We start from the raw sequence: 15010 nt of genomic DNA on the forward strand, positions 1-15010 counted from the left end.
TTTATTGCCCTGGCCACATCTGCAGTCCTCATGTCACCTTTCAGCATGCCTAAGGCACGTTCACGCAGATGAGCAGGGACCCTGGGCATCTTTCTTTTGGTGTTTTTCAGAGTCAGTAGAAAGGCCTCTTTAGTGTCCTAAGTTTTCATAACTGTGACCTTAATTGCCTACAGTCTGTAAGCTGTTAGTGTCCTAACGACCGTTCCACAGGTGCATGTTCATTAATTGTTTATGGTTCATTGAACAAGAATGGGAGACAGTGTTTAAACCCTTTACAATGAAGAGCTGTGAAGTTATTTGGATTTTTACAAATTATCTTTGAAAGATAGGGTCCTGAAAAAGGGACATTTCTTTTCTGCTGAGTTTAGCTTTTTGGCCACTAGGTGTCAATCTTGCACTGTTTTTGAATTACAAAGTGTGTGTCCGATAGACTGCATTGAATGGTGTATGTGCATGTAAATGTCCCCAACCAAGCTCCTAAGGGAAAAAGACATCGCTGCTGCCAAGGGAAATGGAGGGAAATGGAGACACACACACAAAGCAGAGCCACCATGATACCCACTGGTTTTCAACAGTAGATCGGTTTGGATACACTTCAACTAGCTGAGTCGATACATGGTCTTCCTTGGTGCTTGAAGATGCTGCCTCTTTCCTCATCAGCCCCAGAGGAATACAGCTGGGTAGGCTTAAGTTGAGACATCGAGCGACAGAGGCTGCAGCAGCAGAAGCAGTACTAGAACACACTGGTAAACATCGACTCTACCTCACCGCTGAAACGTCTCCAGAAAGGCAATTACTAGCCAGGCCACAGAGAAAGAGAAATTCTCCTGATGTGATATGCTTTTAGCTTTATTTACCAAATAGAGAAACTCCTGGGCTGGCCTTTCCCTCAGTATTTCGCTGTGTGTTTCCCTCCTGTTTCCACATGAGACAGAAGGGATAGGGATACAGGATGAAATGAATGCTGAAATAATCCCATTTACCTTTTGAAATATGCACCAATGTATTCAGACACAATGAGTAGGCTTGTTTTTCAACCGTGTGGGTTGAATTGCCAAATAAGCAAAGCGTCGCTAAAGACCTTGAGGAAGATGCGATTAGACTTATTTTGAAATGATGTTTGAATGGTGGCCCAGTTAGGAGCTTAGGGAATATGTGTCTGTGGGGTGGGGGGGGCTACTACAAAGTGATGAAGTTTCCATGACTATGAAAGGTACTGAGAGTGGGGAGTGGATGTGTGAAATCCAGAGATGGAGACAGGCTGCTGTGAAATTCCCAGGGAATTTCAGCAGTTTCTCCTCAACACACTCTCCATTGTTTTTCCCCGTTTTTTTCTTTCTTTCCCTCGGTTTTCCTTCTGGTATATGTGTTGTATCTGTGTTGTATTTGCAGGGGACTCAGACCTGGATGCTGTAACTGAAGCCTGTCTGCCCTACCTCGGCTGCAGACAGCCACCCAACCTGCAAGAGGCATGTCTCAGGTATACAGTGGGGGAAAAAGTATTTGATCCCCTGCTGATTTTGTATGTTTGCCCACTGACAAAGAAAGGATCAGTCTATAATTTTAATGGTAGATTTATTTGAACAGTGAGAGACAGAATAACAACAAAAAAATCCAGAAAAAATCATGTCAAAAATGTTTTCAAATGATTTGCATTTTAATGAGGGAAATAAGTATTTGACCCCCTCTCAATCAGAAAGATTTCTGGCTCCCAGGTGTCTTTTATACAGGTAACGAGCTGAGATTAGGAGCACACTCTTAAAGGGAGTGCTCCTAACCACAGCTTGTTACCTGTAAAAAAGACACCTGTCCACAGAAGCAATCAATCAGATTCCAAACTCTCCAACATGGCCAAGATCAAAGAGCTCTCCAAGGATGTCAGGGACAAGATTGTAGACCTACACAAGGCTGGAATGGGCTACAAGACCATCGCCAAGCAGCTTGGTGAGAAGGTGACAACATTTGGTATGATTATTCGCAAATGGAAGAAACACAAAAGAACTGTCAATATCACTCGGCCTGGGGCTCCATGCAAGATCTCACCTCGTGGGGTTGCAATGATCATGAGAACGGTGAGGAATCAGCCCAGAACTACACGGGAGGATCTTGTCAATGATCTCAAGGCAGCTGGGACCATAGTCACCAAGAAAACAATTGGTAACACACAATGCCGTGAAGGACTGAAATCCTGCAGCGCCCGCAAGGTCCCCCTGCTCAAGAATACATATACAGGCCCGTCTGAAGTCTGCCAATGAACATCTGAATGACTCAGAGGACAACTGGTGAAAGTGTTGTGGTCAGACGAGACCAAAATGGAGCTCTTTGACATCAACTCAACTCGCCGTGTTTGGAGGAGGAGGAATGCTGCCTATGACCCCAAGAACACCATCTCCACCGTCAAACATGGAGGTGGAAACATTATGCTTTGGGGGTGTTTTTCTGCTAAGGGAACAGGACAACTTCACCGCATCAAAGGGACGATGGACGGGGTCATGTACCGTCAAATCTTGGGTGAAAACCTCCTTCCCTCAGCCAAGGCATTGAAAATGGGTCGTGGATGGGTATTCCAGCATGACAATGACCCAAAACACACATGGCCAAGGCAATACAGGAGTGGCTCAAGAAGAAGCACATTAAGGTCCTGGAGTGGCCTAGCCAGTCTCCAGACCTTAATCCCATAGAAAATCTGTGGAGGGAGCTGAAGGTTCGAGTTGCCAAACGTCAGCCTCAAAACATTAATGACTTGGAGAAGATCTCCAAAGAGGAGTGGGACAAAATCCCTCCTGAGATGTGTGCAAACCTGGTGGCCAACTACAAGAAACGTCTGACCTCTGTGATTGCCAACAAGGGTTTTGCCACCAAGTACTAAGTCATGTTTTGCAGAGGGGTCAAATACTTATTTCCCTCATTAAAATGCAAATCATTTTATAACATTTTTGACATGCGTTTTTCTGGATTTTTTGTTATTCTGTCTCTCACTGTTCAAATAAACCTACTATTAAAATGATATACTGATAATTTCTTTGTAAGTGGGCAAACGTACAAAATCAGCAGGGGATCAAATACTTTTTCCCCCCACTGTACATGTAAAGCAATAGTACATCTAGATTGGACACTGGAGCAGTGGAATGGCATTTTCTGGAGTGATGAATCCTGCTTCACCATCTGGCAGTCCGAAGGACAAATCTTGTTATGGCGGTTGCCAGGAAAACACTACCTGCCCCAATGTGTAGTGCCAACTGTAAAGTTTGGTGGAAGAGGAATAATGGTCTGGGGCTATTTTTCATGGTTCGAGCTAGGCCCCTTAGTTCCAGTGAAGGGACATCTTAACGCTACAGCATACAATGACATTCTAAACGATTCTGTGTGGCTTCTTGTGGCTGAATGGAAGCAAGTCCCCGCAACAATGTTCCAACATCTAGTGGAAAGCCTTCCCAGAAGAATGGAGGCTGTTATAGCAGCAAAGTGGGGAGCAACTCCATATTAATTCCCATGATTTTGGAATGAGATGTTCGACGAGCAGGTGTCAACATACTTTTGGTCATGTAGTGAATTTTAACACATCATACATTGTGGTTCAATTTATGACCTTATTTATCAGCTTTCTATTATTCAGTTAAATGTATCAATGTGCTATTCTGTACCGTGTCTTCCGGCACCTGATTGAGGTGGACCCTGATGCCTTCTGGTTGACTCTGAACGTGCTCTACTGTCCCTGCTCCTACACCCCACCCTGATCTGCAGCCTGTGGAGCTGAGTGGGATGGGCCTTAAGAAGAACGAGTACACAGGCAACGTCTTGAAACTCTTGGAGGATTGTGGGTTACCTCTGGACACACAGCCAGCAGCAACAGAGATCCAGTGATCTGCACCAATAAACAGTTCTCCAGTCATCCACCCGACTGTCCCCAGGCGGAGGAAGGAACACTACACTGACGACAGCCTCAGGAGAGCACAGCGTGTCCTAGTCTTCCCCAACCTCTTTTCAGGGACTGTGCCTTGCAGACATCATCCTATAGTTTAACATTTTAGTGTTTCAAAGTCACTGTTAAGTGCTGATTCTGTGCAAGTGTTGGGTAAGGGTGTACATATTCCAATGTGCTCACAAGGGATGGACAAAAGGCCACTATTCTGAATGTTAAAGTAGTAATTAATAGTATTTTTAATCAACAATTATTGTTTTTTATAATAATAGAGAAAAAAAATGTCTGACCTTCGTTGTAACTGCTTAGCCTTTCATACAAGTAGATATAGCAATCAATGTCATAGTTGACTTCCTCCACCGTAAGTAGAATGGCAGAGCTTTCATCTTGCCTTCCATTCCAGCTTCAAATTCACATCTTGGTTCCATTCCTCCTTTAATAACCAGACATGGTCATTCCACACAAACTTCCATTTGATTCACACAGAATAGATCTGCTACTTGCTGCACAAATGCCTGATTGAAAGTTGTAGCATGATTTTTAATACAACTTGAACTCCCCTGAGGGTTCAAGTGTAGGTTAGAGCCTGGGCTTGTTTGTCAAGTCTTGTTTAGACTGTGGGGTCTGGAAGAATCTCTGTGACATCATAATGAATGTGCGTGCCGGGGAAACGGGAACAGGGTTGCCACGTGTTTTGCGTTGGTGAGGGAGCGCTTTATCTCCTCCATACTTTGCTATTTATCCAGCTGACAATGCTGACAATAGCGTCATTACTCATCAACCATGGAGGGCCTGTCTGGCAGCCCATAAAAACACAGCCAGGGATAGGATAATGTGATATCCCCCAAAACCAGGCTTGATAATGACACGTAGCAAGGCTTTTTATTCTGTTAATCATCAAATCATCTGACACAAGCATGGCTTGACAGATTTAGGCAGGCACTGCTTGGCACACCAATGGATAGATAATACAGTTCTGAGAAAATGACATACTGTAAGACCGAATGTGTTGATTGCTGCTCAGGATACATGGGCGTGAGGAAGGAGACTGGTGAGAGAAAATGTGTGACTGCCTTATGAGTTAACTGTGATGGCGTATTCTGGATTTGAATAATAATGTCTTTACAATGGCAGCATACAAATCAGTGTGTGTTTGCATATAAATGATAGCAAGGTCAGACGTCGACTTTTCAGGAATGTAATACAAAAATGTTTGATCCATCATCAACGTCTCAAGGGCTTACATATTACAGGTACTGAATTATTAAATATATTCTGAAGGCAGATCACATTCAAGTCACAATAGATAGGTTCATGTACACTTTATTTAATTTGATAAAGGCATAAATTTAGTGCGAGACCAACATCCTAGAAGACATTCTAAAATGTACAACATTTTTACAATGATTTCTTACAAAACATCAAAGCAAAGTTTAGAGCAAAAAACAATTCTATTATCCATCAGGTCTTTCTCACAGCCACATTATCTGTTGGGAAAGCACAAAACACAATGAATAGGTTTTACTTTATAAACATTGGTGTAGCTCTGGTTGGATGGAAATCATGACCCACTGATATTAGCCCATAGAACCCCCCCTCTGGACTTACCATGGAGAAACAGCGAATGAACTGCTCAGAAAACAAACCCAAATGAATAAATCAACAAGTAACCCTTCCAGCTTATACGTCCTCTTAGATGATTGAAAAAGATTGTAAGAAAACATGTTAAACATGCACTTTTTATCATTATATACAGTAACATGTACAGTGTAGACAATCTAGAGCAGGGATGGGCAACTGGCAGATCAAACCCAAAACAATTTATTGAAATAAATAAATAGGAACTCATTCGGGGGAATTGACTGTTGTGAGTTAGGTTGTGCATCAGCAGTTATCTTATGTCAGTCACTGAAACTCACTCAATTAGCTACACATTTTTAGATGAGTAAATTAGTCTAGCCAGCAATCTAAACATGTAGTAATCATGGCCCCCCCCCCACGATTTTTTTTTTAGGTCACTCTCACTCAGATATATTAACATGGCATAAGTCAGGACACAATGTGTAGAATTTCAGGACATTAGCTTAAACACTGCTAATATTTGTCTCCACCCCATGGCTAAATGAGTCAAATTGCATAAAATGGCAATCTTTTCTACACCCCATGGCTAAATGTGTAGAATTGCAGGAAAGTAACTCTAAAACAAACAAAAAAAAATTATCTCCATTGTTAAGAGTGGGGGACGCTAAAATGTTTTGCTCGCAAAGTGGGGGGCCCCCCAACAAAATGTAGCTTAGGGTGAAAAATACTAGGGCCGCCTCTGACTGCATGTGTGGGTATGGATGTGGGTGCGCACACTGGCCACTCATGATGAGTTCAGATTTTTTGTGGCCCCCATCCCCATCAAAGTTGCCCACCCCTGATCTAGAGGGTTGTGGTAAAGAGAAGGGGTGGGAGAGAGTTTGGCCTGGGAGAGGACTTGGGATGTTTTTGATGGGACAGTGTGAGGGCAGAGGTCAGAGATATAGGACTGAGGTGGCACTGAGATATAGTCCCTTTGGTGTCTGGAGCAGTGGTAGGGGTGGATGAATCAGAGGTCTGGGTAAATTGCGCTGCGGCCCTCCGGGACTGGAACTACCCACCCAGGGTGTGGGGCTGAGGCCAGACCAAAACAGGCAGAGGAGGCTATGGGTGAGCTGTGAGGTGTAGAGGACAGCTGTCAGTACAGTCAGTAGCGCTGCCAGTCTCAGCAGACCTCTTCCTCAGCTCCCTGCCAGTGCCTGTTGGTTTGTGGTGGGCTGCTGGTGAGTGCTTGCCATGCTCCGGCTGGTGCCTGCTGCTCGCCAGGCCCTTGGTGTCCTGGGGTTGGACGTTTTCTCCATGGTGGCGCAGCTTCGGGTTCTGGTTTCTCTCTGACTCCACCTGCAGGTAGGCCCTCACCTTGTGGTGGCGGGCGCTGCTGTCGGTGTCGCTGAAGTCGATCACACGGCACTCGTATGTGCCCTCGTCAGACGGCTTCACGCTGGACAGACAAAGCTTGTGGGAGATGTTGCTCCCAGCAACCTTCACCACCTGCAAAACAGACCAACAAAATTATATTTCATTGGTCGACATCCAAGAGTTAAATTATACATTTTGGTCCATGACTGTATACCCTATCTATTACAAACAAAAACTAGAAATCCTCACATCATGATATCTCAACCCTAATTTGTCATCCAGCTGAATTTCTTATTCAGATCTGAAAATACTCCGTGTCTGTATCTGTTATTCAATTTGTTCCAAAAAACAATAAACTTCCTTGTGCATCCCCCACCATCACCCCCTTCTCTGTCCCTGCATCCTCTGTGTGTGTGTGGATGAGCCAGGCTGACTGGTCCGGATGAGGCTGGCAGACAGCTCTGTAATGAAATGCTGGCTGCGTCACCACAGTGCAACACTTACAGAGCAGCTGTCCCCGCCTCCCCAAGCCCTTTACTGCTGGCAGCCCCACCAAGCCCAGTCGAGTCCAGCCACCCGGCCCCTGTGCTCAATAAAGCTGTCTGGCAACCAAACAGATTGAGTGGGCATGTGAGGAGGCATGTACACACACACACAGAACAATGTCCTTTATAGGCGCCAGTCCCTTTGTTTCCATGTTGCAGACAGCTGTTCCATTTGCTCCCTTGAACAAATGAGGAGATACTGTGCCCTGCATGCTGTACATACAGAACATGCCTTTACTGGGTAAGGATGTAATAGTTCAGTGGCTTATAAAACGCTGTGAAAATAGATTTTATGGTGTCAGATCTTAGATAACACAAAGTGATCACATGATGTGGGAATGTCATTGGTTGTGACGCACCAGGATATAAATCCAGTTGTCTTTATTAGCTTCCTCCCACTCAGGTAGTGTACCCAAGGCTGATGATTTGTCTGTGGCTGTCTATCTCTATTACAGTCCAGAGTCCTCTGGGCTTACAGAGAAAATCACACAATCATATTTAACCTTAAGCCCAATAAAACAGACCAAAAATACTATTTTAGGACTATAGTTAGTACAGTGCCTTGCAAAAGTATTCATCCTTCTTGGCGTTTTTCCTATTTTGCTGCATTACAACCTGCAATTTAAATAATTTTTTTATTTGGATTTCATGTAATGGACATACACAAAATAGTCCAAATTGGTGAAGTGAAATTTAAAACATAACTTGTTAAAAAAATTATAAAATGAAAAATCTAAAACCCCCTTTGCTATGAAGCCCATAAGTTCTGGTGCAACCAATTACATTCAGAAGTCACATTAATTAGTTAAATAAAGTCCACCTGTATGCAATCCAAGTGTCACATGATCTCAGTATATATACACCTGTTCCAAAAGGCCCCAGAGTCTGCAACACCACTAAGCAAGGGACACCACCAAGCAAACGGCACCATGAAGACCAAGGAGCTCTCCAAGACCAAGCTCAGGGACAAAGTTGTGGAGTACAGATCAGGGTTGGGTTATAAAAAAAATATCCAAAACTTTGAACATCCCACGGAGCACCATAAAATCCATTATTAAAAAATTGAAAGAATATGGCACCACAACAATTCCTGCCAAGAGAGGGCCGCCCACCAAAACTAATGGACCAGGCAAGGAGGGCATTAATCAGAGAGGCAACAGAGACCAAAGATAACCCTGAAGGAGCTGTAAAGCTCCACAGCGGAGATTGGAGTATCTGTCTATAGGACCACTTTAAGCTGCACACTCCACAGAGCTGGGCTTTACAGAAGAGTGGCCAGAAAAAAGTAATTGCTTAAAGAAAAAAATAAGCAAACACGTTTGGTGTTCTCCAAAAGGCATGTGGGAGACTCCCCAAACATATGGAAGAAGGTACTCTGGTCAGATTAGACAAAAATGTTGCTTTTTGGCCATCAAGAAAAACGTCTGGGGCAAACCTAACATCTCTCATCACCCCGAGAACACCATCCCCACAGTGAAACATGGTGGTGGCAGCATCATGCTGTGGGGATGTTTTTCATCAGCAGGGACTGTGAAACTGGTCAGAATTGAAGGAATGATGGATGGTGCTAAATACAGGGAAATTCATGAGGGAAACCTGTTTCAGTCTTCCAGAGATTTGAGACTGGGAAAGAGGTTCACCTTCCAGCAGGACAATGACCCTAATTATACTGCAAAAGCAACACTTGAGTGGTTTAATAAGGGGAAACATTTAAATGTCTTGGAATGGCCTAGTCAAAGCCCAGACCTCAATCCAATTGAGAATCTGTGGTATGACTTAAAGATTTTTGTACACCAGCGGAACCCATCCAACTTGAAGGAGCTGGAGCAGTTTTGCCTTGAAGAATGGGCAAAAATCCCAGTGGCTAGATGTGCCAAGCTTATAGAGACATACCCCAAGAGACTTGCAGCTGTAATTGCTGCAAAAGGTGGCTCTACAAAGTATTGACTTTGGGGGGGTGAATAGTTATGCACGCTCAAGTGTTCAGATTTTTGGTCTTATTTCTTGTTTGTTTCAAATAAAAAATATTTAGTATCTTCAAAGTAGTAGGAATGTTGTGTAAATCAAATGATACAAACCCCCCCCCCCAAAAAAAAAAAAAGATTTTAATTCCAGGTTGTAAGGCAACAAAATAAGAAAAATGCCAAGGGGGTGAATACTTTCGCAAACCACTGTAGGCCTGCATGGTTTAGTATAATCTCATAGCATCAATAGAATATGAAAATACTTAAACTCTAAGGCCATATACAAGGTGCCGGAAAGCTGATTGGTGTTTTCAGTCTGGTTGATGCCATTAGCTATACTTGTGGGGAAACATGAAAGGCTGGTATGCATCCATGTCTGCTGGAACCGATGACTCTGGGCTGGAACTCACGACACCGTTTTACCAGCTGAGCGATGGCCCAGTGGCATCCTCCTCCACACCACAGCTGGTGGTTTCATTATAGTTAGTCAGCAGCAGCTAGCCAGCCAATAGGGAAATGAACCAGGGAGGAAACATCGGATCAGAGATGAGCTTAATATTTTCCTGGAGACGATGGAGTAGAGGGAGAACCTGGTTTATACTCCTCCACACACAGCAAGATGAATAGCTGCTGTTCGAGCACAGAACTAGCTGTTAACAAATCATTACCCTCAGTCAGCCTGGTGGCAACAAGGAACTACGCCACGCCAGATGAACTATCAAAAGTTCCGTTGACTCCCTAATTATTCTTCAGCAGGGAGCACGCAGTCTCTCTTTTTTCAAATTAAGACAGCAGATCGCACTTGTAAAGACAGCAGTTGTAAAGTTTGGCGCATTCATGCTTTACTGAGAGAAGAAAAGAAGACCTTGCACCATCTTACTGCACTGTAGCCTCAGTTTTCCTATAGATCTGAAACACACAACTGTAGCAGAAGCAAGTGTACTGACAATCAGCTTCCACAGCATCCAAGAAATTGCAATATTTATTGATTACGTTTTTACATTTTTGGGGATATTTCTTTTAGGGGATAGATCAACTTTAATATTGCAGATAGATTTTGGCTTCCATCAATGTTATTGTCTGCATAATTTCCAATCCCCCATATATATTTTTTGTAAATACATATATACAGTTGAAGTCGGAAGTTTACATACACTTAGGTTGGAGTCATTGAAACTTGTTTTTCAACCACTCCACAAATTTCTTGTTAACAAACTATAGTTTTGGCAAGTCGGTTAGGACATCTACTTTGTGCATGACACAAGTAATTTTTCCAACAATTGTTTACAGACAGATTATTTCACTTATAATTCACTGTATCACAATTCCAGTGGGTCAGAAGTTTACATACACTAAGTTGACTGTGCCTTTAACTTCATCGGAGTAGGGGGCAGTATTTTGACGTCCGGATGAAAAGCGTGCCTGTAGTAAACTGCCCGCTACTCAGGCCCAGAAGGTAGGATATGCGTATTATTAGTAGATTTGGATAGAAAACACTCTGAAGTTTCTAAAACTGTTTGAATGATGTCTGTGAGTATAACAGAACTCATATGGCAGGCAAGAACCTGAGAAAAAATCCAACCGTAGTTTTTCAAGTGATTGCCTATCCAGTATACAGTGTCTGTGGGGTCATTTTGCACTTCCTAAGGCTTCCACTGTCAACAGTCTTTAGAGCGTTGTTTCATGCTTCTACTGTGAATGGGGGGAGAATAAGAGCCATTGGAATCAGATGATTGAGAAAATTACATGAGCTCAGACAGGCGCGCGCCTGTGAGAGTTAGGTGTGTTCCTTTTCATTTCTGAAGACAATGGAATTGTCCGGTTGGAATATTATCGAAGATTTATGATAAAAACATCCTAAAGATTGATGCTATATGTCGTTTGACATGTTTCTACGAACTGTAATATAACTTTTTTGACTTTTCGTCTGAACTTACTGCGCGAACACAGTGCATTTGGAATGCTGGACTGAACGTGCGAACAAAAAGCAGGTATTTCGACATAAATATGGACTTTATCGAAACAAAACAAACATTTATTGTGGAACTGGGATTTCTGGGAGTGCATTCCGATGAAGATCATCAAAGGTAAGTGAATATGTATAATGTTATTTGTGACTTCTGTTGACTCCAAAACGGCGGGTATCTGTGTGGCTTGTTTTGATGTCTGAGCGCTGTACTCAGATTATTGCAAAGTGTGCTTTCGCCGTAAAACTTTTTTGAAATCTGACACAGCGGTTGCATTAAGGAGAAGTGTATCTATAATTCATTGAATAACAGTTGTATATTTTATCAATGTTTATGATGAGTATTTCTGTAAATTGATGTGCTCATTCACCGGAAGTTTTGGGAGGCAAAACATTTCTGAACATTACACACCAATGTAAAATGGGGTTTTTGGATATAAATATGAAATTTATCGAGCAAAACATACATGTATTGTGTAACATGAAGTCCTATGAGTGCCATCTGATGAAGATCATCAAAGGTTAGTGATTCATTTTAGCTGTATTTCTGGTTTTTGTGACGCCTCTCCTTGCTTGGAAAATGGCTGTGTGGTTTTTCTTGTCTAGGCGCTGTCCTAACATAATCTAATGTTATGCTTTCACGTAAAGCCTTTTTGAAATCGGACACTGTGGTTGGATTAACGAGAAGTGTGTCTTTAAAATGGGATATAATAGTTGTATGTTTGAGAAATTTGAATTATTTGAAATTTGTTGTTTTGAATTTGGCGCCCTGCTATTTCACTGGCTGTTGGCGAGTGTGTCCCGCAGGTGGGACGCTAGCGTCTGACATACCCCAGAGAGGTTAAACAGCTTGAAAAATTCCAGAAAATGATGTCATGGCTTTAGAGGCTTCTGATAGGCTAATTGACATCATTTGAGTCAATTGGAGGTGTACCTGTGGATGTATTTCAAGGCCTACCTTCAAACTCAGTGCCTCTACTTGACATCATGGGAAAATCAAAAGAAATCAGCCAAGAACTCAGAAAAAGAATTGTAGACCTCCACAAGTCTGGTTCATCCTTGGGAGCAATTTCCAAACGCCTGAAGGTACCACGTTCATCTGTACAAACAATAGTACACAAGTATAAACACCATGGGACCATGAAGCCGACATACCGCTCAGGAAGGAGACGCCTTCTGTCTCCTAGAGATGAATGTACTTTGGTGCGGAAAGAGCAAATCAATCCCAGAACAACAGCAAAGGACCTTGTGAAGATGCTGGAGGAAACAGGTACAAAAGTATCTATATCCACAGTAAAAACGAGTCCTATATCGACATAACCTGAAAGGTGCTCAGCAAGGAAGAATCCACTGCTCCAAAACCTCCATAAAAAAGCCAGACTACAGTTTGCAACTGCGCATGGGGACAAAGATTGTACTTTTTGGAGAAATGTCCTCTGGTCTGATGAAACAAAAATATAACTGTTTGGCCATAATGACCATCGTTATGTTTGGAGGAAAAAGGGGGAAACTTGGAAGCCGAAGAACACCATCCCAACCGTGAAGCACGGGGTGGCAGCAACATGTTGTGGGGGTGCTTTTCTGCAGGAGGGACTGGTGCACTTCACAAAATAGATGGCATCACGAGGGAGGAAAATGATGTGGATATATTGAAGCAACATCTCAAGACGTCAGTCATGAAGTTAAAGCTTGGTCGCAAATGGGTCTTCCAAATGGACAATGATCCCAAGCATACTTCCAAAGTTGTGGAAAAATGGCTTAAGGACAACAAAGTCAAGGTATTGAAGTGGCCATCACAAAGCCCTGACCTCAACCCTATAGAAAATGTGTGGGCAGAACTGAAAAAGTGTGTGCGAGAAAGGAGGCTTACAAACCTGACTCAGTTACACCAGCTCTGCCAGGAGGAATGGGCCAAAATACACCCAACTTATTGTGGGAAGCTTGTGGAAGGCTACCCAAAATGTTTGACCCAAGTTAAACAATTTAAAAGCAATGCTACCAAATACTAATTGAGTGTATGTAATCTTCTGACCCACTGGGAATGTGATGAAAGAAATTAAAGCTGAAATAAATAATTCTCTCTACTATTATTCTGACATTTCACATTCTTAAAATAAAGTGGTGATCCTAACTGACCTAAAACAGGGAATCTTTACTAGGATTAAATGTCAGGAATTGTGAAAAACTGAGTTTAAATGTATTTGGCTAAGGTGTGTGTAAACTTCCGACATTCAACTGTTTATATATTTAAAAAAATATACATATATATGTAAATATATATATATATGTAAATATGTATATGTAAATATATATATATATAAATATATATATATATATATATATATATATATATATTTTTTTTTCCCCCCTAACCCTACCACTTATTGTATAACTTTGGTATTGAGGCCTCTATTGGACACTAAATGACCAACAAGACAAACAAAGGTGTAAAATAGACGCCAGACAGGTAGGAGATATAACATATAATGCAGTAAAGACTCACACTTATTTTGGTAGCATCCTTTGACATCTCATCCTGGGGTACAACCTGTAGGAAAATATTTAAAAGACTGAGAAACAGACAGACTTTTGTAACATTTTCTCCATTGCGTAAAAATGCCTTACATCAAATGATTCCACTTCCAGGTAATTTGATCAGATTAGAACATAGATAATGGGCCTAATAATGCCTACTTTACAGGTAATTGCATCAAAAAGGTACAGCTGGACTTCCTCTGTGCATAGTCTGTATACGGTATGCGGAGAATCACCACTCTATTCAGAGCAATTGATCTAGAGGTGAAACCTGTGTTTCCCCCCAAGGTACTCATCTCCACATTCTTAGTATAACTCACATTTATAATATGAATTTGAAACCAAAAAAGTATGCAATACATTTCAACCTGAGAGGAACCAATATATTATCCTGTAGACATGGTTCATCCAGGAAAAGAGTGTAGGCCTGACTACATTACAACACAGACTGTACAGTATTCTAGGCCAGTAGCACCACCTGGCCCACGCTCCAGCAAGGGAGGCATGGTGTAACACAGCCAGTCCTCCAGGGACACGTCATGAATAATGAATCTGAGTGAGGTGAGAGGAAGTTTCTTTACATTTCTCCCTTTTCCAATTAAAAAGTGTCAAAAGACAGCAGGAGGCCTGGAAAACTTTACGTCCTTATGGAAAACCTGCTCTGCTTTGCCCAGCTCAGGTAGTCCTCCTGATGAAATATTTCCTCAGCCTCATCTTCTGTTCTTGTGCCTCCGGGGCACCTGGGGAACCTGCTGCTATTTCTGCCTACTGCAGTGATTCATGTGTGGTTTGTTACCTGCTGCTCACCTCACTCAGTTTAGCTCTGTGTGCTTTATTAGTTGGTCCTGATTCTGACCTGTATAGCTGTGGACGATGGCAAACTCTAAAGACTGTTCCACAACTATCCATGCTCTGCAGCATCCCTGCGATCACTGATCACAGAACACCTCCTCGGCAACATTCTCTAAGCAGTGACAGAGAGCGAGCACTCTTAATGTGTTGAAAATCCCAAAGTGTTTGCATTGTCAACTTACACACAGCTCCGACACACACACTTACCCCACCAGACATGCCACCAGGGGTCATTTCACAGTCCCCAAATCCAGAACAAAATCAAGAAAGCGTACAGTATTATATA

At 42.5% G+C, this 15010-nt stretch overlaps 1 protein-coding gene across 1 annotated transcript in view; it reads right to left on the reverse strand.

The window, feature by feature from the left end:
* Window positions 1-5229: 5229 nt before the first annotated feature.
* LOC115165828 (V-set and transmembrane domain-containing protein 2-like protein) overlaps window positions 5230-15010 on the reverse strand; it is a 43376-nt gene continuing 33595 nt past the window's right edge. The window contains exons 3-4 of the mRNA XM_029719242.1: window positions 13841-13885; window positions 5230-6994 (exon numbers count right to left, since the gene is read on the reverse strand). Of these exons, the coding sequence (XP_029575102.1) occupies window positions 6608-6994; window positions 13841-13885 (432 nt within the window). The 3' untranslated portion in view covers window positions 5230-6607. The remainder of the gene's footprint in view (window positions 6995-13840; window positions 13886-15010) is intronic.

Source organism: Salmo trutta, chromosome 28 (assembly GCF_901001165.1).
Source record: "Salmo trutta chromosome 28, fSalTru1.1, whole genome shotgun sequence".
In the NCBI taxonomy this organism is placed as follows: domain Eukaryota; kingdom Metazoa; phylum Chordata; class Actinopteri; order Salmoniformes; family Salmonidae; genus Salmo; species Salmo trutta.